This window comes from Microcaecilia unicolor, chromosome 2, assembly GCF_901765095.1.
Source record: "Microcaecilia unicolor chromosome 2, aMicUni1.1, whole genome shotgun sequence".
NCBI lineage: Eukaryota > Metazoa > Chordata > Amphibia > Gymnophiona > Siphonopidae > Microcaecilia > Microcaecilia unicolor.
The window spans coordinates 157,287,675-157,311,492 of NC_044032.1; the positions used below are offsets into that span (position 1 = coordinate 157,287,675).

Sequence of the window (23,818 nt, forward strand, 5' to 3'; positions counted from 1 at the left end):
CCATTCCTCTAGCTTCGCTAAGTCCTTCCTCATGTTACCCACACCATCAGAGGTGTCTATCTCCACAAAGAGGCAAACCATACCAGATAGCCCTTTAGCAATATTGCTTATAAAAATGTTAAAAAGAACCTGCCCAAGAACGGAACCTTGTGGCACACCACTGGTAACATCCTTTTCCTCAGAATGAGCTCCATTTACCTCTACCCTCTGTCACCTTCCACTCACCAGTTTTAACCCAGGGCACTATTTATTAGTCATATATGCAGAACTGTGTCAAAAGCTTTGCTAAAATCTAAGTGCAACACATCTAGCGCTCTCCCTCGATCCAACACTCTGGTCACCCAGTCAAAGAAATTAATCAGATTTGTCTGACAAGACCTGCTTCTAGTAAAACCATGTTGCCTTGGGTCCCATAATCCACTGGATTCCAAAAGCTTTACTATTCTCTGTTTTTACAGCTTTTCCATTAACTTACTTACCATAGAAGTTAGACTTACAGGCCTGTAGTTCCCAACCTCTTCCTTACTTCTGCTTTTGTGGAAGGGGACCACATTTGGTATTCTCCAGTCCTCAGGGACCATTCCAAACTCTAAAGAAGCATTGAAAAGGACAGCCACTAGAACCACTAAAACTTCCCTAAGTTCCTTCAGTACCCTAAATGTATGCCATCCGGCTCCATTACTTTATCCACCTTAGTTTAGTCAGCTCCTCACGAACACAGTGCTCTGAAAACTGTTCAGGGACTACCTCCCCTCCATTCCTATTTGTGTTTGTCTTCTGCAGTCCTGCTCCCAGCTCTTTAGCTGTGAACACAGAACAGAAAATATTAAGCAATGTCACCTTATCTTCTACATATTCCTCCCTTCACCTTTGAGTCTCATAATGTCATTTTGCACTTCCTTTTATCAATAACATATCTAAATTAAAATTGTTTTTCCCTCATGTTACCATATTGGCTATTTTTTCTTCCATTTTCATCTTTGCTTTCTTGACTATTCTACCAGTTTCTCTTAGCTTTTCCAGATATTGTCGCCAGTCTTCCTCCTTCTGCAATCTCTTGTAGTTTATAAAGGCTAACCTCTTTTTCCAGACTTTTCAACTACTATTTTGAGAACCAAAGTGGCACCCTTTTCCTCTTACGTATTTACTTTCCTTACAAAAAGGTTTGTTGCCCTTACAACAGCTCCTTTCAGTTTTGCCTACTGCTTTCCAGCTTCTCCCAGATGTTCCCATCCAAACAACAATTCCTTGAGGTAATCCACAGTTTGAACAAAGTTAGTTTTTTTGAAGTTTAGAGCCTTAACTTTCAAATGAACCCTCTTCACACCTATCTTAATATTAAACCATACCATCTGGAGATCATTGGATGCCAGATCACCTACATTAGAAACTCTTCCCGTTAGTAAGCACTAAGTCCAGCATGGCCCCATCCCATGTGGGTTCCATTACCAACTGCTGGAATAGTTCCCCCTGAAGAGAATTCAGGATCGCCCTGCTTCTAAAAGATCCCACAATACGGATACCCCAATCAACATCTGGCATATTAAAATCACCTATTAGTAGTACTTCCTTTTACAGTTATGTCTTGAATGTCTTCAATTAAATCTCTCCATTTCTTCTGTCTGTGAAAGAGTCCTGTATATCACACCAACATAAATACATTTGAAATTCCCTCTTTCCAGACTAACCTCACGGTGCCTCTCCCTTACCCTGTAGGCCCTGCAGTTGTGTGGTTCTAATATCATCATCTTTAATATATAATGCCACTCCCCCTCCCTTTCTTCCTACCCTGTCTTTCTCGAACAGATTATAGCCTGGTATAACTATATCCCAGTCATGGATCTCTGTGAATCATGTCTTTATGATTGCCACTAAATCCAAATCAGCCTTCACAGCCTCAAGATCTAAAACCTTATTCCCCATACTTTGGGCATTAGTAAATACTGCTTTCCATACATTGCCCCTTTCCCCCCCGTTTGTGTAGAGGTATTTAATTCTTCACTTACCTGAGGGCTTGTACCTATCTGGGGGCTTTGAATCACCCTGCTCCAATGATTCTAGTTTAAAGTCCTCTTCAGTAGGTTAGCCAGTCTGCTGCTGTGGCAAGACAGGGGATTTCATGCGTATGATTTTGTATTGTTGCTTTAATGACACCTTTCTTTCAATGCACTTCCCTGGTTTGGCTAGCAGGTGGTGTCTGTCCTCTGCTTTATGGCTGTAACAAGCTGAAAACAGACCTATATCTTCCCAACTAGAAAAGAGGAAAACCACTGGGGGAGAGTAAACTGCAGTTCCATTGGCCAGAAACCCCTTAGTGCTCTGGGTCCTGATTGGCCCTGAAGCCCAAGGTCTAGCCAGAATGTACTGGAATTTCTCCAGTCTCAGAGTGGGAGTAAGGAGATTGAAGACCTCTGAACTGAGACACTGTTCAAATCCTATGGGCAGTTATTTTTCCTGAACTCCCCAGGTACTATTTAGGTAGTAAGAAGTGTTTAGTTAGTTTTAATATTGAGTTCTTGTTCTTTTACCTGTTATTGTCTTTCCCTACACCCCTTCCCGTGCACTCCGCTCCATGGATAAATCCTTCTTATCTGTTCCCTTCTCCACTACTGCCAACTCCAGACTTCACGCCTTCTGTCTCGCTGCACCCTACGCCTGGAATAAACTTCCTGAGCCCCTACGTCTTGCCCCATCCTTGGCCACCTTTAAATCTAGACTGAAAGCCCACCTCTTTAACATTGCTTTTGACTCGCAACCACTTGTAACCACTCGCCTCCACCTACCCTCATCTCCTCCTTCCTGTACACATTAATTGATTTGATTTGCTTACTTTATTTTTGTCTATTAGATTGTAAGCTCTTTGAGCAGGGACTGTCTTTCTTCTATGTTTGTGCAGCGCTGCATACGCCTTGTAGCGCTATAAAAATGCTAAATAGTAGTAGTAGCTGTTTACACCTTTTTACCGTTCACTATTCTACCTTTTATATGATAATAAACCTAATAGTTCGTTAGCTCTGTTGTCCTGGACTGTAAGAATCCTGGTGGTTTTGTGTTCTAGAAACTGTGGGACCCGTGGGATTTTGGCCCCAGTGTCCTTAGAAACCACTGGAGGAATAACTTGCGGGTGGGAGACTTGCCCAGAGGTAAGCAGGACCCAGTTGGTGGGTGAAAGTTATACCAGTGTAGGACCACATGCACAGGTGTGAGAGGGCCTGGGCAGTGCTGGGATAGACCCCTTAAGTGACCACAGGGTTAACCCCAGGTGGGTGCTAGGGGTAGTGCTTAGGCATTTTGTGACAGTTGCTGAAGACATTTCTTTCCTTCACTGATAGGTGGACTCCATCTCTGCTTAGCAGCCCTTGGAAAAGAATCACATGGTCCAGGAAGCCAAAATGCTCTTGACGATGCCATCTGCACAGCCACATATTCATCTCCAGGATGTGAGCTTCTCTGCCTTGGCCTTTACCTGTTTGCTTCACCCTCTATCCCAGAGCCATGAAGTCACTTTTGATACATTCGTAGGGGTACCTAGTAGTATCATCATTTGTGCCAACATGGATAAGCAGCATTGGATAATAGTCATTAGGCTCTCTTAACATCTTGAATTTTGGCACCTGGCAGACAGTACACCTCCCAGGACATCATGTCTGTTCTGTAGATGGATGCCTCTGCATCAGAAGAGAATCGCCAACCACCACTAACTTTGGCCTCTTAATGGTCACTAATCCAGCAACTTTGGGGATTTCGAGCTCAGATTCCTCCTCTCTCTGTGATGCTCTCACCTCCTCCACTTCCAGGGCTACATATCAGTTCTTCAGTTTGAGGGCAGGTGGAGTCATGGTATCGATCCTACAGAGCTTCAGGATCTGAGTCCAGTTATCCCCTTTGAGCACAACTTCTTCCCCCTGCTGAAAATCCTTGATGATTCATGAAGCATTTCTCATTTTCATGGATACTTCTCAACCTTACCACCTCCTCTCTTGGTTCTTTCACTTCTTTCATGAGAGATTCAAGCTGAAGATATCTTGCACATAGAACCAGACCCTCACCTGGGATCACATTTTCTGTTTGCACAAAGGCAGAAACAGGAGCAACAGCTTTGGCGACATAATGTTTCCCAGCTATACTGCAGTTGCAGAACTACTTGCATCTGTAGAAAGAAAACAGAAAAAGCCCTACCAAAGTCCCTAACCTTTCCTCAGCTGTCCTGTAGACTAAAAGTAGCAGTTGTCTTCTTTTGTGTAAGGACTAACCCCTCAGAAGTATGGGGACTTCAAAAGAGAATATTTAGGTCACCTCTCCTTTGGAAATGGAGGTATAAAAGAAATCCTGGAGCAAGCAAGCAAAGAAGCTCCTTAAAGAGAAAATTAAACTAAGTCCTCTCTACTAACATAAGAAAAAAAATAAAACTATTGCTTAATTGAAAGGTAGCTCAACAATATATCAGTTCCTTTCTTCCTAACAGAAGACCTTTGCAAAATGTTCTCTGTAAGGTTACTTTCTCTAACAGATAAACAATAATATGACCCTACCTTGCTCCCTAGTTTTAATTAAGAGATTCCTGTTTTTTTCAGTGACTAAGCTGTACTCTAAACAAGTGATAAACACTAAACAGAGGCTTCACTCAACCGGTATCTATGCTTCAAACTGTTATGCCAAGCTCTAAAATGTTTAAATACTAGATCAAACACATTATACTTACCCATTATACAATGTAGACACTCCTGCAAATGGATCATTTCCACATTTAGCAAAGAGAAACACAGAACTCAGTCCAAGTGACACCACGGACATGATTATTGAAAACTTGATCAGATTTCTGCAATTCAACTTCAGCTTGGAAACTAGAAGCCCACCAACCACCTGGCCTATTGCAGCTGCTGGAATCAATACACCCCCTAAAGAAAACAAGAATGCACCGACAATTAGATTAATTTATTACTTGATACACCACTCCTCATATCATACAGAATAACAGAGTTGTATACAATAAGTTCATTCAAAGGCAGGAAGGAAATAGAATTAACATAACAGTAAATAAAAGCTGACAGAAGAAATGAAGGTTTCATTAACCAGCCACCCCCACCGCCAAGTCCATTTGCCTAGGGTAAACTAAATATACCAGTAAATAATTTGTCTTCAAGGCCTTTTTGAATCTCCCCTGATTTAATTTGCCACACACTACCCACATACACAACCTCACATCCCCAAACACATACTTACCCATGCATGTGTGAATGCACACACACACACACAAAAACATTTGTACAACGGTGAGGCAAAAAAAAAGTAACCCCCTAGAGTTTATTGCTGTTTTCTCAGCAACCGATTGGAATTCCAATGTGAAATGTTACAGGTTTATTTGTTGTTACTATGTTTATGCGCCAAGTAGAATGAGATTATCTTTAAACATGGCGGAGTTAAAGACTTTTTTAGCATGACTAACCAGCAATTTTCGCATGTTCAAAAATGTCTGTACTGTAAAACACCATTATTTGAAAAATAAAATTACAATCTGTATGTGCATAAGATTATTAGACTGAGTGGAGGCACCCCCAATAGCATGGTTTGCAATGATGTGTATTAATTGTGAAAATTGAAGCCTACATGTATAAATTAATCAAGACAATGTGTACACCAAGAAGCAGGCGTAAATATGCACATATATACTACACCCATACTTTTGCTTTGAAAATTCAGTCAGGTCCACACAGGGAAAGCTATGCCCATTCTTTTCATGGCTGAGGACAGCTATAATATTAATCCTGGAAAACTGAGGACAGTCAGAAAGCTTGGAGGACTCCACAGGATAAATTCCAGAAACCCGCCTCCCCCACATACACATGCCCCTTTCCTGAGTGCCCAATCACACCCTCTATAACCTACCCAAAATAAGTACATAAGTATTGCCAAAGGTCCATCAAGCCCAGCATCCTGTTTCCAACAGTGGCCAATCCAGATCACAAATACCTGGCAAGATCCCAAAAAAGTACAAAACATTTTATACTGCTTATCCCAGAAATAGAGGATTTTCCCCAAGTCCATTTAATGACTGTCTATGAACTTTTCCTTTAGGTAGCCGTCCAAACCTTTTTAAAACTCTGCTAAGCTAACCGCCTTTACCACATTCTCTGGCAACAAATTCCAGAGTTTAATTACACGTTGAGTGAAGAAAACTATTCTCTGATTTGTTTTAAATTTACATTTCAAAAATGTAAACTGTGTTGCAACTGACTCCCTGACTGCCAACCCCAGTCAAGGGAAGGTAATTATAAAGAAAACCACCTAACCTGTGCAGCAGGTATACGCTTAAGTTATACGAGAAAGTTTTAGCATACTTTGCCTCTGAAAACTACCCCATGGAAAATACACACACATTTAGTATGCACAAATATTACTTTATATTTGTAAAGTACCTCCCTAGCCATTTCACTCAGATCAATTTAAGAACACATATGGTGTACATGTAGTAAGTGAACTTCGTCTGAACAATTTTATAAAAGGTTATTTCTAAATGTAAATGTAAACTCCTTTTAAATTTAAAATTTATATTTTTACAGTACCAGGAACACTTTACAGTACTGGGAAAACTTGGTTAAAATCAAAACTGCATAACATCATTAAAAAACTAACACAATACAGAGCAACCATAAGATAATTAATTGAAATAGAATTATGCAATATCATAAGCAAAAACCAGGTTAAAACACTAAATTTACCAATCTATCATTAGAATCTACATACTGTTCCCACATGCCCCAAGGTCATAAGGCCAGGAAATCGTAAAATCACAAACACACAAAAAAACAAAACAAAAGCCAACATAGCCCATGTTCAAAAAATCAGAACTAAACCAGAACGCCACACCATTTTATGCCGGAATGTATTTTCTCAAGAGGTATGGCTTTCTATGCACATCATCACTTTCATCAGAATATTTATCTCCTCCTCCATCAATCTTAAATAGTCATAAAATCTAAAACTAGTCAGCCTTTCACATTTGCATTTAAAAAACACTGGTAATGAAAGGCATTAATACACTTTTGTGATGCTTTATACATTTTGAGAGTGCCATGGATTAAGATCGGATGAATTTCTCAGGTAAATTACAGAAGCAGAGTTTGTCTCCACATGAATGCTGAACCTGACTAGTCTACTTCTCTGTGCCTGGCAAACCTAGAGACAAAAAGTCTACACATTGGCACAGGATAGGTTAAACAAGTGCTTAAACGTGTTGCAAAATATAAACTTAGGGCTTGATATTCAGGGACAACAGAAGCCGGATAAAGCAAAATGCCAGGACTGTCACTTTATGCAAAAATTCAGCAGTATTATCCGTTCAAGCAGCAGCGCCAAATATACGTTTAAGTGGCGACCACTGTCACTGCTCATCCATTCAAAGTCCATTCAAAATCTCTTTTGGGAAATACAAACTCCATATCAAATCACAAGTCAGGAACCTAAGGGCAGGGGCACAGCCAGAACTGCATTTTGAAGGGGGCCCCGGGTTGGACTGAGGGGCCAAGCATTTACACTGCCCTCCCTCCCTTTAGCTGCTGAATCATACCTTTGCCGACAAGTCCTGGCAGCTGAAGAGATTCACTTCTAGAGCTCTTGCCTGAGCTGCCTGAACTGCGAGGAAGCCAGAGGGTGCTCTAGCATCCGATGCTGACACTTCTGTACTTGCTCAGTTTAATGCATGAAATCTGGTGCCACATGTTTGAAGGATATTGAACTGATCCAAGACCCCTCCCCCCGGGGCTACGCCACCGCCTTAGGATACAACTAGGCATGACCTGGTTGTGGAACAAAGTTCCTCCCTCTGCGAGATCTGTTAATGATCTTTTGGGATTTCATAAAACTGTTAAAAAAAAAAGACTGTTAAAAAAACTTAATTGTTTTAATCTAGCAACTTGATGAGTTGAAATGGAAATTGTCACAGGCTGGAACCACTGTTTAATTTTATTTTGTTACATATTGTACTGTTTTATTATATTATGAATGCAATTCTGTAACCCGTTTTTAGTGCTGTCAGGAGGGTGAGCTAAATATGGAATAAATAACAGCTGCTTGTATTATTTGTGACAACTACGCTGCCTCACATTGAGAACACAAATCTTATCCCTGTTGTGCATGCCATCATAACATCAAGACTAGATTACTGTAATGCTCTCTCTACACTGGTCTGACTACAAAGGGTTTGCACTAGCTCCAATTGATTCAGAATGCTGCAGCAAGACTAATAGAAGGTTGAAAGCAATGTGAACACATCACACCATTTTTGCAAAAACATTCCTGGCTACCAGTACAATACAGAGCTAAATTTAAAACTCTGTCTGAAAGCCTTTAAACAGAATGGCCCAGAGCATTTGAAGAACAGGATCTTCCTCAGAAGACCTCCAAGATCATTAAGGTCCTCACAAGCAGTATCCCTAACCACTCCCTCTCCAAATGCTATCACAAGATATGATACCTGCCAGCGGGCCTTCTCCGGAGTAGTCCCCAGACTCTGAAATGAACTTCCCGAAAGGCTTTGCTTAACACAAGACTATCTTTACTTCAAGACGCAGGTGAAAGCTTGGCTCATCACCCAGGCCTTTAACGGAAGAAGTAACTAACTTGCTTGTCACACATATTCATTGTGGATATCCTGAAAATATGATGAACTAGGTATGCCTCAAGGACTGGGTTGAGAAGAACTGCTGTAGCAGAACATGTTTATCCACTCATACGCTAGCTGAAATTATATTCATGCACCTTTCTGACTTTGCATGCAACTCTCTTTAAAATTAGTCCCCTTATTTTCTAACTTCTGTTACTCTATCTCAGGGGTTCTCAACCCAATCCCCAGGACATGCCTAGCCAGTCTAGTTTTCAGGATATCCCCAATGTATATGCATGAGCTAGATTTGTATGCACTGCCTTCATTATATGCAAATCTCATGCATATTCATTACTTATACTATAAATTCTACTTTACTTTTTCTTATATTTCTTAGAAAAACATACTTAACAACTGAACTAAAATAAAAACCTAACTAGAATCTTAGTTGGGGACCTATAATCTATAAATCACAATGCCTACAAAAGGTCTACGAAGAAGTCCACAATATTGAGGGGGATAATCGAACGGGGCACCCATCTCTAAAGACGGCCCTGTAAAGGGGTAGGGAAACCTGTACTATCGAAACAAGATGGACGTCCATCTTTTGTTTCGATAATACGGTCGGGGACGCCCAAATCATGAAATTTAGGTTGACCTTAGAGATGGTCATCCCCGGTTTTCGGCAATAATGGAAAGCGAAGACGCCCATCTCAGAAACGACCAAATCCAAGCCATTTGGTCATGGGAGGAGCCAGCATTCTCAGTGCATTGGTCCCACTAACTGAATGGAAAAAGCCCTTCCCTTACCAATCTGGAAAGGAACAGGCATGCACGAAGGAAATTGCATGCAAATGAGCTGCTCGCTCATTTGCACACGATTTCCTTCCTAAGGAGGGGAAGTGACGGCAGTTGAGGACGTCCTTCCCTGTGACAGAAGTTGAAGACATCCAAAATGTGGATGTTTCTGTAAGAAGGATGTCCATGCCTTGGACACCCTCTTTATTTATTTATTTGGATTTGGGATCACAAGTGGCAGCAGTGGGATTTGAACTGGCCACCTCTAGATTGCAAGACCAGTGCTCTAACCATTAAGCCACTCTTCTCCACTCCCTTGAAATTTGGCCATCCCTGTGGGGGGCAGTTGAGGACGTCCAAAATGTTTGAAAGACGGATGTCCACGCCTTCATTATGCCTCCACTGACACACACATACCTCCCCCCCAGGGACCTGCAAACTGCCCCCCCCCCCCACAGGGATGGCCAAATTTCAAGGGAGTGGAGTGGCATAGTGGCCTAGTGGTTAGCGCACTGGTCTTGCAATCCAGAGGTGGCCGGTTCAAATCCCACTGCTGCTACTTGTGATCCAAAATCCAAATAAATAAATAAATAAAAAGAGTGTTGGAGGCATAGTAAAGGCATGGATGTCCTTCTCACAGAAACATCCACATTTTGAAGGTGGTTAGTGACTACTGGGGCAGTCAGGGGAGGTCATCCCCAATTCTCTCTGGTGGTCATCTGGTCAGTTCGGGCACCTTGTTGATGCTTGGTCGTGAAAAAAAATGGACCAAGTAAAGCCGGCCAAATGTTCGTCAGAGATGCCCTTCTTTTTTCCATTATCGGCCGAGGACGTCCATCTGTTACCACGCCCCGTCCCGCCTTCTGTACACTGCTGACATGCCCCCTTGAACTTTGGTCGTCCCCACGACAGAAAGCAGTTGAGGACGCCCAAAATCGGCTTTCGATTATGTCAATTTGGGTGACCTTAGGAGAAGGACACCCATCTCCCGATTTGTGTCGGAAGATGGGCACCCTTCTCCTTCGAAAATAAGCAGGATTGTAGTTCAGACTGCGCAATAATGTCCAAAGGCTTGAAAATGACAATAACCACTTTGAAATCCTTTGGGCGTTATTGCATAGTCTGAACCAAAAATATTGTGGACTTTTTTGTAGACCTTTTGTAGGCATTGTGATATTTAGATTTTAGGACCCCAACCAAGATTCTAGTTAGGTTTTTATTTGAATGCATTTTTTAAGTATGTTTTAGTAAGAAATATAATAAAAAGTGAAGTGGAATTTATTGTACAATTGTACAATGATTGTTGGTAGTGTGGCGGGGCATTTTCGAAGGGGGCATCCAAGTTTCGATTTGGACGTCCTTGCAAAACAGCGAAATCCAGGGGTGGGGAAACCCGTATTTTTGAAACAAGATGGACGTCCATCTTTTGTTTCGAAAATACCGTCAGGGACATCCAAATCCTTAAATTTCGACAACCCTAGACATGGACGTTTCTGACGTTCGGCGATTTTCGAAACCAAAGACATCCATGTCAAAAACGTCCTAATAAAAGCCATTTGGATGTGGGAGGAGCCAGCATTTGTAGTGTACTGGTCTCCCTGATATGCCAGGGCACCCTAGGGGGCACTGAGTGACTTCAAAAATTGCTCCCAGGTACATAGCTCCCTTACGCTGTTGTGCTGAGCCCCCCCAAAATCCCCCCATAACCCACTTCCCACAACTGTACACCACTACCATAGCCCTTACGGGTGAAGGGGGGCACCTAGATTTGGGTATAGTGGGTTTTGGATGGCTCGCTGTTTCGTCCACAAATGTAACAGGTAGGGAGGTATGGGCCTGGATCCGCCAGTCTGAAGTGCACTGCAGTACCCACTAAAACTGCTCCCGGGACCTGCATGCACTGTCATGGACCTGAGTATGACATCTGAGGCTGGCACGACATATTTTTAAACATGTTTTTTTGAGGGTGGGAGGGGGTTAGTGACCTCTGGGGGAGTAACGGGAGGTCATCCCCAATTCTATCCGGTGGTCATCTGGTCATTTCAGGCACCTTTTTGTGCCTTAGTCGTAAGAAAAACAGATCTGGGTGAAAACGTCCAAGTGCTCGTCCTTGTTTTTTTCGATTATGGGTCAAGAACGTGCAAGTGTTAGGCACACCCAAGCCCCGCCTTCGCTACGCCTCCGTCGCCCCCTTGAACTTTGGCCGTCCTTGTGACAGAATGCAGTTGGAGACGTCCTAAATTGGATTTTGGTTATACCAATTTGGACGTCCCTGGGAGAAGAACATCCATCTTCCAATTTATGTCGAAAGATGGACGTCCTTTTCTTTCGACAATGAGCCCAATAAGTACATAAGGTCATCGTTGTTAGCAGATGATAATCCTGAGATAAGTAGTGATTGATATGCATATTCATTAGGGATATCCTGAACATCTGACTGGCTAGATGTGTCCCAAGGATTGGGTTGACCCTGCTCTAACTTATCTATCTATATGTTCCATCTTTGCTTACACCTTATGCTGTCTATTAAAATGTTTTATTGTGTATTGTGTTGACATGCTATGCCATACCTTCTATTATCTGAATATGTTTACTGTTGCAATTGTCTATTGCCTATGTTTGACTTATTCTTGCTGTACACCGCCTTAAATGAATTTCTTAAAAAAGGCTATAAATAAATCCTAATAAAGTCAGGATGCTATTTCTGTATCCAGACTTGAATAGATATATCCATCTATTTAGTAGCTTAATTAACTGCTGGTACAGTTCACAGAATGCCTTTACCCTGCCTTCACATATATACATAGCTTTTATGCACATGCTTGTAATGGAACGCTTTGTGCATTTAAGACGTGTGTGTACCTGCCAGGAAATTTTTACAAGCACCACTTATGCTTTCCAGTGGTTTAATACATAACTTTTATAAGCAGAACATGCCATTGGATATTTGTAAAGAAACAATTAGGAGGCACTGCACACACTAGGAAAAGCTTTTGTGGTCTGATGAAACCAAAGTGGCAGTTTTTGGTCTCAGAGATACGTAATATGTGCAATTCAAACAAGCACAGCACATCATCCTGTTGACATCTCTATAGTAAAGCACGGTGGTGGCAGCAGGACAGGGAAGCTCATGAAGAACAAAGGAAAAAGAAAATTCTGTGCATGTATTTCAGCTGTGTTTGCCTGTTGTACTTGTTAAACCTTCTTCAATGGTTTATATTATTACTAGTAAAAAAGGCCCGTTTCTGACACAAATGAAACGGGCGCTAGCAAGGTTTTCCTCGGAGTGTGTATGTTTGAGAGAGTGTATGTGAGAGTCACTGTGTGTGAGAGAGAGAGCGAATGTGCGAGTGTGTGTGTGTGTGAGAGAGTGAGTGAGTCTGGGTGCGAGTGTGTCTGTGAGAGAGAGAGTGTTTGTGTGAGAATGAAAGTATGTGCAAGTGCGTATGTGAGACACAGTGTGAGAGAGAGAATGTGTTTCACACAGATACAGTGTGTGTGAGAGACAGAGTGTGTGTGAGACACAGACTCTCTGTGAGACTGAGTGTATGAGACCAAGAGAGTGTGTGAGTGACTGTGTGACACATAGAGAGTGAATGTGATACAGTGTGAGACATAGAGTGTGTGAGAGTGAGAGAGAAAGACATTGACTGTGAGAGAGAGAGAGAGTGTGTGAGAGAGAAAGACATTGGCTGTGAGAGAGAGTGAGAGAGAGAGAGAGAGAGAGAGAGCGTGAGAGAGAGAGTGTGTGTGTGTGGCAGAGATACCTCCCCCCCTCTCTCTCTCTGGTGTCTGAGCGTTACAGTGCAGGACGCTGAGCTCTGGCTGTGCTTCAAGGAACTGACCAATCCTATTTAATAGAATGCACCTCCAATATTGTGAAGCCGAGAAACCTCGTGTGATTGGTCACTTCTGCTTGTGACGAACCCGGAAGTACGTGATGTCAATTCAGGAGATGGACAAAGAGAGGGAACCAAGTACAGAAAAAGACCAAACAAAAAAAAAACAGCACAAAGGGCCTTTAAAAACAAAAGGGAACACAGTTCTTTCATTAAAAAAGCCTTTAATAGTGAACTTTGATTGAAGAAAGACCCGACACGGGCCGTGCTGCGTCAGGGGTCACACCAATGACAAAGGAGACTTCAACAGACTAATTTCAAAAGGCTGATGCTTTCCAAAATTTTGTGTGATATGTTCCTCCGAATGAAATGCAGTGCAAAACTCACACACAGCAGCAGCGAAAATCGCACTGCACGTCTCTTGACGTCAAATTAGTAGGAGATGTAGCCCTAAAGGGGGAGCTTTTTTTTTTTTTTTTACTTTATTCAATTTTGAAAATACTTTCCAATAAGACTAAAATCGCATTATAATTAAACGTACAGTCATAACCATAATGGAAGGAAAAAACAACTCATTCACATTATGGAAGTCAACCCTAACTCAGGAAAAGGAGAGAAAATTACAAAACAAAATTAGAGTAATATAGTTGACTAGTATAATTCCCCTATCTTCACCAAGAAAATAACAAAGGAGAAACTATATTTACTTATTCATAAGAAAAGCTTCCAGCTGGGAAGGTTCATTAAAAACATAATTGGTCTGCTGATAGGAAACAAAACATATACAGGGAAACCGTAAGAAAAAAGTAGCTCCAATAGCTGACACTCTAGATTTTAATTGAAAAAATTGTCTCCTTCTCAGCTGGGTAGCTCTACAAACATCAGGAAAAATAGTAATCTTCTGACCACAATACATCAAATCTTTCTTTCAAAAATAAGACTTTAATACTAACAATTTATCCTCATTTGCAAAAGTAACAAGCAAAGTGGCTCTAGTAGAAATAGCATACTGTGAAATCTCAAGAAATTGAGTTAAATTAGCAATTGTGGGATCATTAGCAACTTGTTCTCCATGCTCTGATGCAGTAATTGAACTTGACAAATAAAATAATTTTGACAATGACATGTTATCCACATCAGAAATATTCAAAACCTGCTTAAGATAATTCCTAAATAGTATTTGCAAAAAGATGGGTTTTTGGAAAATTCAATAACCTAAGATTTTTATTCCTTAATGAATTCTCCAAAAATTCTTTGTGCATGTGAAGAACAACATTATCATTTACCCTTGTTGCTCCTAGAGATTGTAAGGAAGACAATTGAGAGGAAAAAACATTACAGGAGTCTTCAACCTTTTAAGGTCTGCCATCTACTTCAACCATTTTCTCAGCTGTTCCATTAGAAAATTTCACAATTTGGTCAGTCACACCCTTCAGCAACAAATTGTTACTGGAAAGTAGAATCTAAATATCCTTCAGAGTAACTTAATCCAAAACAACAGGAACAAACGACATTACAAAAGGATCCATAGGCAAAGTTATTGGAGCTAAAATAGGTAACAATTTCCTAGGAGCATCCAACAAAGAATCCTGTTTAACATTTAAATTTCCACCACTAATAGTAGCAGGGACTTGTAACTCTGTTGGTGAAATTGAATCATGTAATCTTCCAGAAACACGGAGAGTCACCCTCTCAATGGGGCTAAAAGATGCCCCCAAGTTTGAAGAACACTGGATTGAAGAATTCAACGAGAATCTGTACTCATCGGAGGCGGAGTTGATAAATGTCTGTCTATAGGACCACAACTGCTGAGGGAGTAGAAGCTGCCTTCTCTTTAACCCTTCACTTCAACATTTTCAAAGGAAGAAAAAGACCTACTGCATCAAACTGGCACCTAAGGGGCACCAAAGGGGCATGACCCCCTTTGGACATTGGCCGAGCGGCCGTGTCCAATAGCACAGAGGCTCAAAGAAGTAGGCAGCAGTCGATGATCTTAGGAAACAAAGTCTCTCTCACCCAGCTGCCTCCCTGCAGCTGCTGCTCTCCTGGGCCTCCTTCTCCACACTCCAGGTCAGCTTCAAGTCGCTAGAAGGGAGGCTCAAAGACGTAGGCAGCAGTTGATGACCTCACAGCCAGGGGTGGAGCTAAGCTGCAATATACTGGGGAAAAAGTCTCTCTCACTCAACTGCTTCCCTGCAGCAACTGCTCTTTGGGCTCTCCTTCTCCACACTCCAGGTCAGCTGCCTTGAGAGGGAGAGCTTTTATCACCAGCTGCCTCCTGTTCTTTAGTCACTTCTATGTCAGAGTAGTCAAGTTTGTCAAACAATGAACACGTGGTGGTGCCACGTCAATGCCAAGAGCCCAGGTTCTACCTTCTTGTCCTGTTATTTCAGCGTCTGTCATCAGTGGCAAATAACTACAGGCCGATTACATGACTTCCATTCATTTCTAAAATTATTGAATGGGTTATTATGGATTACCTGACTGACTTATAGAATCCCATCAAGTACTGCATCGTCAGATGAGTTTTAATCCTCACCATAATAAGAAAATGGTTGTGTTAGGGCTGACGTTCATCCAGATAGAACTGGTTAACAGACGATCGGCTATCCTGCTGTCTTTAGATTTGCCAGCAGCCTTCATAAGTACATAAGTATTGCCATAGGGGGCCAGACCAAAGGACCATCAATCCTGTTTCCAATAGTGGCCAATCCAGGTCACAAATACCTGGCAAGATCCCAAAAAAGTACAAAACACTATATACTGCTTGGGATCTTGCCAGGAGAGCAAAGAAGTAAGAAGTTAATAGAAATTAGTAGAACTTGATCTGTAATCATTTGTATAAACTTTGAAGAACAAACAACAAACTAAGAAACAAGAAAATCAACAAATAACCCAACAAAACAGAAGATGCAAGGAAGCTACAAAGTAGTAAATTTATAACAAATCAGAGAAAATATTTCTTCACTCAATGTGTAATTAAACTCGAATTCGTTGCCAGAGAATGTAGTAAAAGCAGTTAGCTTAGCAGGGTTTTAAAAAGGTTTGGATAGCGTCCTAAAAGAAAAGTCCATAAACCATTACTAAAATGGACTTGGGGGAAAATTCAAAAAGGGTTTGTGTGCTTCTAAAGCGACTATAGCTCATTGGTTAAAGGATACTATCTCTTCAGCCCCTGGCTGTGAGGCCATCAACTGCTGCCTACTTCTTTGAGCCTCCCTGTCTTGAGATCTTGCCAGGTACTTGTGACCTGGATTGGCCACTGTTGGAAACAGGATGCTGGGCTTGACGGACCTTCGGTCTGTCTCAGTATGGCAATACTTATGTACTTATGTGAAGGGTGGGATCTGGACTAATCCTCTGGGACTAAAGGAAAGAAAATTATCAGGTAAGAATTTTTTCTTCCTTAGCATCTTCCTTAACATCTAGATGTTTTTCTTAGGTGTGGACTCCAAGGTGGACCCTAGCATCAAGTAACTATGATTCAGATCCTTTGCATTTGTCCACATTAAATTTCATCTGCCATTTGGATGCTCAGTCTTCCAATTTCCTAAGGTCTTTCTACAATTTTTCACAGTCTGCACGAGTTTTTAGCACGTGTTTTTACAACTTTGAATAGTTTTGAGTCATCTGCAGATCATTTATAAAAATTCACTCTCCTCCATTGAGAAAAATGGCCATTTAACCCTACTCTCTGTTTTCTGTCAAATAACCAATTCCTAATCCATAACAGAACACTGTCTCCTATCACATGACTTTTTAATTTTCTCAGGAGTCTCTCATGAGGAACTTTGTAAAAGCCTTTCTGAAAATCTAGATATACTACATCAACCGGCTCACCTTTATCCACATGTTTATTCACGCCTTCAAAGTAATGAAACAAACTGGTAAGGCAAGACTTCCCTTGGCTGAATCCATGCTGGCTCTGTCCCATTAAACCATGTTTGTCTATGTGTTCCATAATTTTATTCTTTATAATAGCTTCACTGAAGTCAGGCTTACCAGTCTGTAATCTCCCGGATCAACCCAGAACCCTTTTTAAAAATCAACAATATATTGGCCACCCTCCAATCTTCAGGTACTACAGGAAATTTTAACGACAGCAGATCGGCAATTTCATGTTTGAGTCTTTAATCAACTTCTTCAGATCTTCTCCAAACAGAAGTAGCTTTGCTAAATATGACTTAGAAGCCACATCAGCTATCCAATGCCTAAGCCAGAGACATCTCCTGGCTGAGACTGTCAAGAACTGATCGGCATGGCTGTGACTGAGAGCTAACTGGTGTGGTTGTGCCCAAGAGCTTGCTGGTGTGGGTGAGAGCCAGAGCTAGATGAAGTAACAGAATATGGTTTGACCATTGTGCACTAGTGGTGGCTGAAGTAGTTCTTTAATAATTGCAAGCTCTCCAATAAAATTAAAAGGTACAAAAGTTCAACATAAGCATTTAGAGACACTATGAGGCATATTTTCAAAGCACTTAGCCTCCCAAAGATCCATAGAAACCTATGGAACTTAGCCTCCCAAAGTGCTTTGAAAATATGCCTCTAGGACATACAGCTAGTGGTACTGCTTAGACACAGTGAAGGTTGGAGCTGGTATGCAGTGTCAGTGTGCAAAACCATAAAGCAGAGCTACTGTGGAAAACCAATGCAGCCAACCTTTAGCACTGTAGTATAGTGTTAGCTGTATGGGGGTAAGTATAAGGTCATGCTGAGGGTATAGCTCAGTGGAAGAATGAAATGTGTATGGGAGTGTGGGAAAGTGTGAATGAAATTGTATGGGGAATATCTGGGTTTGTTGGGATGTTGTCTGGGGAGGTGTATGGTGTGTGGGGGGAGGAGGGTGAAAAAATGTATGATGGTGTATGTGTGGAAGTTTGGGGTGCAGTGTATGGGCACCATGGGGTTTGTAAGTGTGGATGTGCAAATGGAGGTAGTTTTTGGAAACATGAGGGAAGTGGCTTTGAAGGTACTTTTTGGTACCATTCTTCACCAGTTATTTCAGTCACTCTTTCCTGTTTCTATCAGCCTGTGATGTTGGGGGGGGGGGGCTCTTTAAATGGAATGTTTGTCAGCATTCTACAGCTTCTAATCCTATATAATAATTCTCACCTCCAATGTTCTAATGTGCCTGGTACCGTGGCTCCCTCGGAGGTGGTCTGCTAGGCAGTTTAGAATGCACTGACGTCAGTGATGTCACTGACAGCTGATTCCAAGGCAAGGGGAGGAGTAGGGAAACACGCGGAGCGTGTTTCCCTACTCCTCCCCCTGCCTGGGAAACAGCTGTCAGTGCCCCCCCTCAGCGTAACACCCAAGCCCCTGCCCTGCAAAACCGTGAGCCAGGCAGGGGGAGGAGTAGGGAAACACGCTCCGTGTGTTTCCCTACTCCTCCCCCTGCCTACCAATCAGCTCTCAGTGCCCCCCCTCGGCGCAACACCCTAGCCCCTCCGCCCCGGCGCAGCACCCAAGCCCCTACCCCCCCTCGACACATCACCCAAGACCCTCCCCCGGTGCATCACCAAAGCCCCTAGCCCCCCCCCCCCCCCCCTCTCGGGCACATCAACTCCCTCACCACCCGCAGCCACCAATACTAACGCTGTCCGGCCGCTGCTGCTTCTCCTGTGGAGCAGCAGCGGCCGGTACAAAAAGAAAAAAGCCAAAAAAAAAAGATTTTTAACCTGAAACGCGGCTCTGTAGACAGCCATCTGGCATTGGCTGTCGTCACTGCAGCCGCTCCTCCTCTCCCCTCCACGTCACTGCCCCTGCAGGAAGACCCTGGAGGAGCGCAGCGATGTCAGAGGGGAGAGGAGGAGCGGCTGCAGCGATGACAGCCAATGCCAGATGGCTGTCTACGGAGCCGTGTTTCAGGTTTAAAATCTTTTTTTGGCTTTTTTTCTTTTTGTACCGGCTGCTGCTGCTCAACAGGAGACGCAGCAGCGGCCGGACAGCGTTAGTATTGGCGGCTGCGGGTGGCGAGGGGGTTGATGTGCCCGAGGGGGGGGTAGGGGCTTGGGTGATGTGCTGGGGGGGGTAGGGGTTTGGGTGATGCGCCGAGGGGGGAGGGGAGGGTCGCTGGACATGGGTGGCTGGAGGGGGGCAGGGGGAGGGGAGGGTCGCTGGACATGGATGGCTGCGGGGGGGGGCAGGGAAGAAGGAGGTGGGGAGGGGGTCCTGAGACCAGATGGGTGGCTGCGGGGGGGGGGGGGGGGGGCAAGGGAGACAGGAAGGACGCTGCAGGGGGGGGATTACCTTGCTAGCGCCCGTTTCATTGCCTACCAAAACAGGCCTTTTATACTAGTAGTTTATAGTTTATGAAGCACTTTCACTTAAGCGGATTGCACTGTATGTGGATACAGCAGCCAGTATCATATAAATTCATTCTCTATATAGGGCTGGGGCAAATTTAGGGCAGGAGCCAAAAGTTCTCTATATTCAGCTACTATCCACCTAATTCTATAACCTTGTATACTTATTTTCATGCTTAATGCGATCAGGTTATAGAATACTCCCTGTTGTGTGTAACTTAATTGTTATATTAGGCCCTAATTGATGTTCTCAACTGGATATAAATTGGTGCTAAGTTACAGCAATTTGCAGTTACATGTACTTAGCTGGTGTTCTATAACCTTAGTGTGTAATTTTAGCACGCAACTGCTAGGGGAGATGTGGACATAGGAGGGGAATGGGAGTGCCTAGCAGTTATATGCTAAGGTTATAGAATACTGTCAATTATGCACCTGACAACGGTTAGGCAGAGTATTTACATCAACCATCAAGCTAGTATATGTGCTCACGCCTTAAGTTAGGCATGTGAATGCAGATTTCCTAGTATTTCTTTTTCATGCTTAGCACACACCCTTTAGTCACCTAACTTCAGGTAACCTGTTGAGAATTACTCCCTATGAATTAGACTCTAAATGGCACCCAAATTTGGGCACCAAAAAAAAAATGAGCACAAAGTGCTATTCTATAAACGGCACCTTGAGTTGGGCACCATTTATAGACTAAGTTCAAGTTCACTTTATTTGATATACTTCAAAATTTTTAACGCACAGATCTAACTGGTTTTCAATATATAAAATAGTGGGGAGGGAAAAAAAAGGGGAAGAGGATCTGCGCCCAATTTTGGGTGTGAGGATTTACATCAACTGAAACCTGGTGTAAATTCTTGCTCCTAAATTAAGCATGGATCTATCATATTCTATAACACTGCACACAAATTATAGCAACACCCATGATCCGCCCCCATGATCCCTCCCATGGCCATGTCCCCTTTGGGATCCATGCAAGAAATTTTACGCATGCATCCTTATAGAATCCCAACTAGGAAGATGCACATGTAATTTCTAATTGTTACCAATTAGCACCATTGTTAGTGCCTCATTATTGACGCTAATTGATACTAGAATGCGGGCAGAAATGCGTCAGATGAACAGGCTATTGACATCCCAGCCGGTGTTACTGAAGAGGAGTTTCATCACTACGTAGCTGTTGATTACGATCTAGAAACAGCTGACGACAGCACTGATGTCCAGATATGTGCCTACACGCAGGCAACAATGGCCGATGATGAAACAGATGAAGAAATGAGCAGCGAGGCACATGCTGATGAAATTCAACAACCTCCTCCTGTCACTTTTGCAAGAGCGCTGGAGAGTCTCAACACCGTGCGGGCCTAACTGGAGGCCACTGGATGTCAGTGCTATGACAGTTTTTACCGTCTGGCAGATGTAGTCTATGGAACTCATAGACACAAGAGTGTACAGAGGACTATGACTGATTATTTCAAGTAAGCCTAACATCAGTTAACAGAGACTATATAACATCAGTTAACGGAGACTGTATACTGTACATATAATAAACAGTACTGTACATATGTTTATCAGATGTCAAGCTTCTTTGGGTCACAACGGTTAAGTGCATGCTCCGGTTAACTGCATGTATTTCTTTGGTCCCAGACCCTTGCCATTGCGCAGCACTGCCATTCACACAGGCAGCTCCGCTCCGCTTTGCCACATCCATCCGGCCCTCTCTGATGCACTTCCTGTTTATGTAGGGCCAGATGGACGCGGCAGGGGGGAGTGGAGCTGCCTGTGCGAATGGCAGCACTGCGCGATGGGCAAAAAGAGAATGCAGGGACCAATTCTGCGGAGCCTGGGGAGAAGACTTATTTCAGGGTAGGCAGGCACGCAGGCAACCCTGAATGCTGCCTCCCAGAGGGCCGTACCCAGAGCCGTGGGAGAAAAGGCAGTGACAGCGAGTGAAGGATGTTGGATGGGTGGGCTTGTAGGGCATTACTAAAGTAAGTGCTGGACCTTTGGGGAGAGGACGAGGGGGGGGGGGCTGGAGGGAAGGGATCGTTTTGCTGGAGTCGGACTTGTGGGAGGAAGGGGATTGGAGGGAAGGGAGAGAGCTACTGGATGTGGGAGGAAGAGGAGGGAGGGGATCTGGATGGAAGGGAGAGAGCTGCTGGAGATGGAAGGAAGAGGAGGAGGGGACTGGATGGGAGAGAGCTGCTGGATGTGGGAGGAAGAGGAGGAGGGGATCTGGATGGAAGAGAGAGAGAGCTGCTGGACATGGGAGGGAGAGGAGGAAGGGGCTGGAGAGCTGCTGGACAAGAGAGGAAGAGGAAGAAGGGACTGGAAGGAACGGAGAGAGCTGCTGGACATGGGAGGAAGAGGAGGAGGGGACTGGATGGTAGAGAGCTGCTGGATGTGGGAGGAAGAGGAGGAGGGGATCTGGATGGAAGAGAGAGAGAGCTGCTGGACATGGGAGGGAGAGGAGGAAGGGGCTGGAGAGCTGCTGGACAAGAGAGGAAGAGGAAGAAGGGACTGGAGGGAAGGGAGAGAGTTGCTGGACACGGGAGGAAGAGGAGGAGGGGACTGGATGGAAGGGAGAGAGCTGCTGGACATGGGAGGGAGGGAGAGGAGGAAGGGGCTGGAAAGCTGCTGGACAAGGGAGGAAGAGGAGGAAGGGGCTGGAAAGCTGCTGGACAAGGGAGGAAGAGGAAGAAGGGACTGGAAGGAACGGAGAGAGCGCTGCTGGACATGGGAGGAAGAGGAGGATGAGACTGGATGGGAGAGAGCTGCTGGGTGTGGGAGGAAGAGGAGGAGGGGATCTGGATGGAAGAGAGAGAGCTGCTGGACATGGGAGGGAGAGGAGGAAGGGGCTGTAGAGCTGCTGGACAACAGAGGAAGAAGGGACTGGAGGGAAGGGAGAGAGTTGCTGGACATGGGACGAAGAGGAGGAGGGGACTGGATGGAAGGGAGAGAGCTGCTGGCATGGGAGGGAGAGGAGGAAGGGGCTGGAGAGCTGCTGGACAAAAGAGGAAAAGGAAGAAGGGACTGGAAGGAAGGGAGAGAGCTGCTGGCATGGGAGGGAGAGGAGGAAGGGGCTGGAGAGCTGCTGGACAAAAGAGGAAAAGGAAGAAGGGACTGGAAGGAAGGGAGAGAGCTGCTGGACATGGGAGGAAGAGGAGGAGGGGACTGGATGGAAGGGAGAGAGAGCTGCTGGATGAGGTGAGAGGAGGAGGGGGCTGGAGAGAAAGAGCTGCTAGATGTGGGAGGAAGAGGAGGGGATCTGGATGGAAGGGAGGGAGCTGCTGGATGTGGGAGGAAGAGGGGGGAGGAGAACTGGAGGGAAGGGAGAGAACTGCTGGTACAGCACAAGCAGGGAGGGAAGGGAAACAGAGATACTAGACCAAGGAGATGAAGGAAAAGGGAACAAATACTAAACATACAGCATGAGGGAGAAAGGGAGGGCAGACAAAGAATCAAGCAACCAAACCAGATGCTGGAAAGGGGAGGGAGTGAGAGGGAGAGAAGCTGGATGGGGTAGGGTCAGAGAGGGTAGAGATATAATGGCACTGGGGACAAAGAGAGGGGAGAAGCTGGACAGAGAAATATAGGGACACAGAGAAAGGGGGATACTAAACATGGAGGAAGATAAGAGGTACCTAGATGGAAGAAGATGGATAGTGAAGTTACTGGGAGTGGGGTAGGTGTGTGGTAGGAGTAGGGGGCATGGGCAGGGCATATCAGGTAGCAGGTGTTTCTCTAGTGCCCATCCATCCAACCTGTTGGCCCACCCAAAAATTGCCTTCTGGCTATGCCACTGCTATGCACAGACAGGTAGATGGATAGACAGACAGCCACCCCTCATACATACGTAATTCTAAAATTCTACTTGTTTGAAACCATATAAAGAATACACTTAGGGTGGGAAATACTTTAAAACAATATAGATTTTGTCAAGAATCTTTCATTTGAAATTCTCAGGAAAATCAGTTTCTGTTCTAGAAGAAACCAGTGTCATTTGAGGTACCAGGGCAATGTTCATTCTATGGAAGAAATAATAAATAGCAACTTACCTCCCAGGGTGGCTGAGAAGCTGGAGGTTTGGGAAAACTGATTTTCTATGAACTTTGGCAAAAATGTAGCAAAGCCAGTGGTAATTAATGCATCAGAACAACTGGCTACAGTCAGACTCATGAAAACAGGATTCCTCAGCAACAGCTGTCATGGAAGATAAACATTCAGTGTGCATTTATACAGCAGGATGGGCAAAAAAGTTCATTAAT

The 23,818-nt window shown here is 43.8% G+C and overlaps 1 protein-coding gene across 1 annotated transcript in view; it reads right to left on the reverse strand.

The window, feature by feature from the left end:
- Nucleotides 1–23,818, reverse strand: part of SLCO4C1 (solute carrier organic anion transporter family member 4C1) — a 174,391-nt gene that overhangs the window by 18,471 nt on the left and 132,102 nt on the right. The window contains exons 7-8 of the mRNA XM_030193420.1: nt 23,609–23,753; nt 4,703–4,898 (exon numbers count right to left, since the gene is read on the reverse strand). Coding sequence (XP_030049280.1) covers nt 4,703–4,898; nt 23,609–23,753 — 341 coding nt within the window. The remainder of the gene's footprint in view (nt 1–4,702; nt 4,899–23,608; nt 23,754–23,818) is intronic.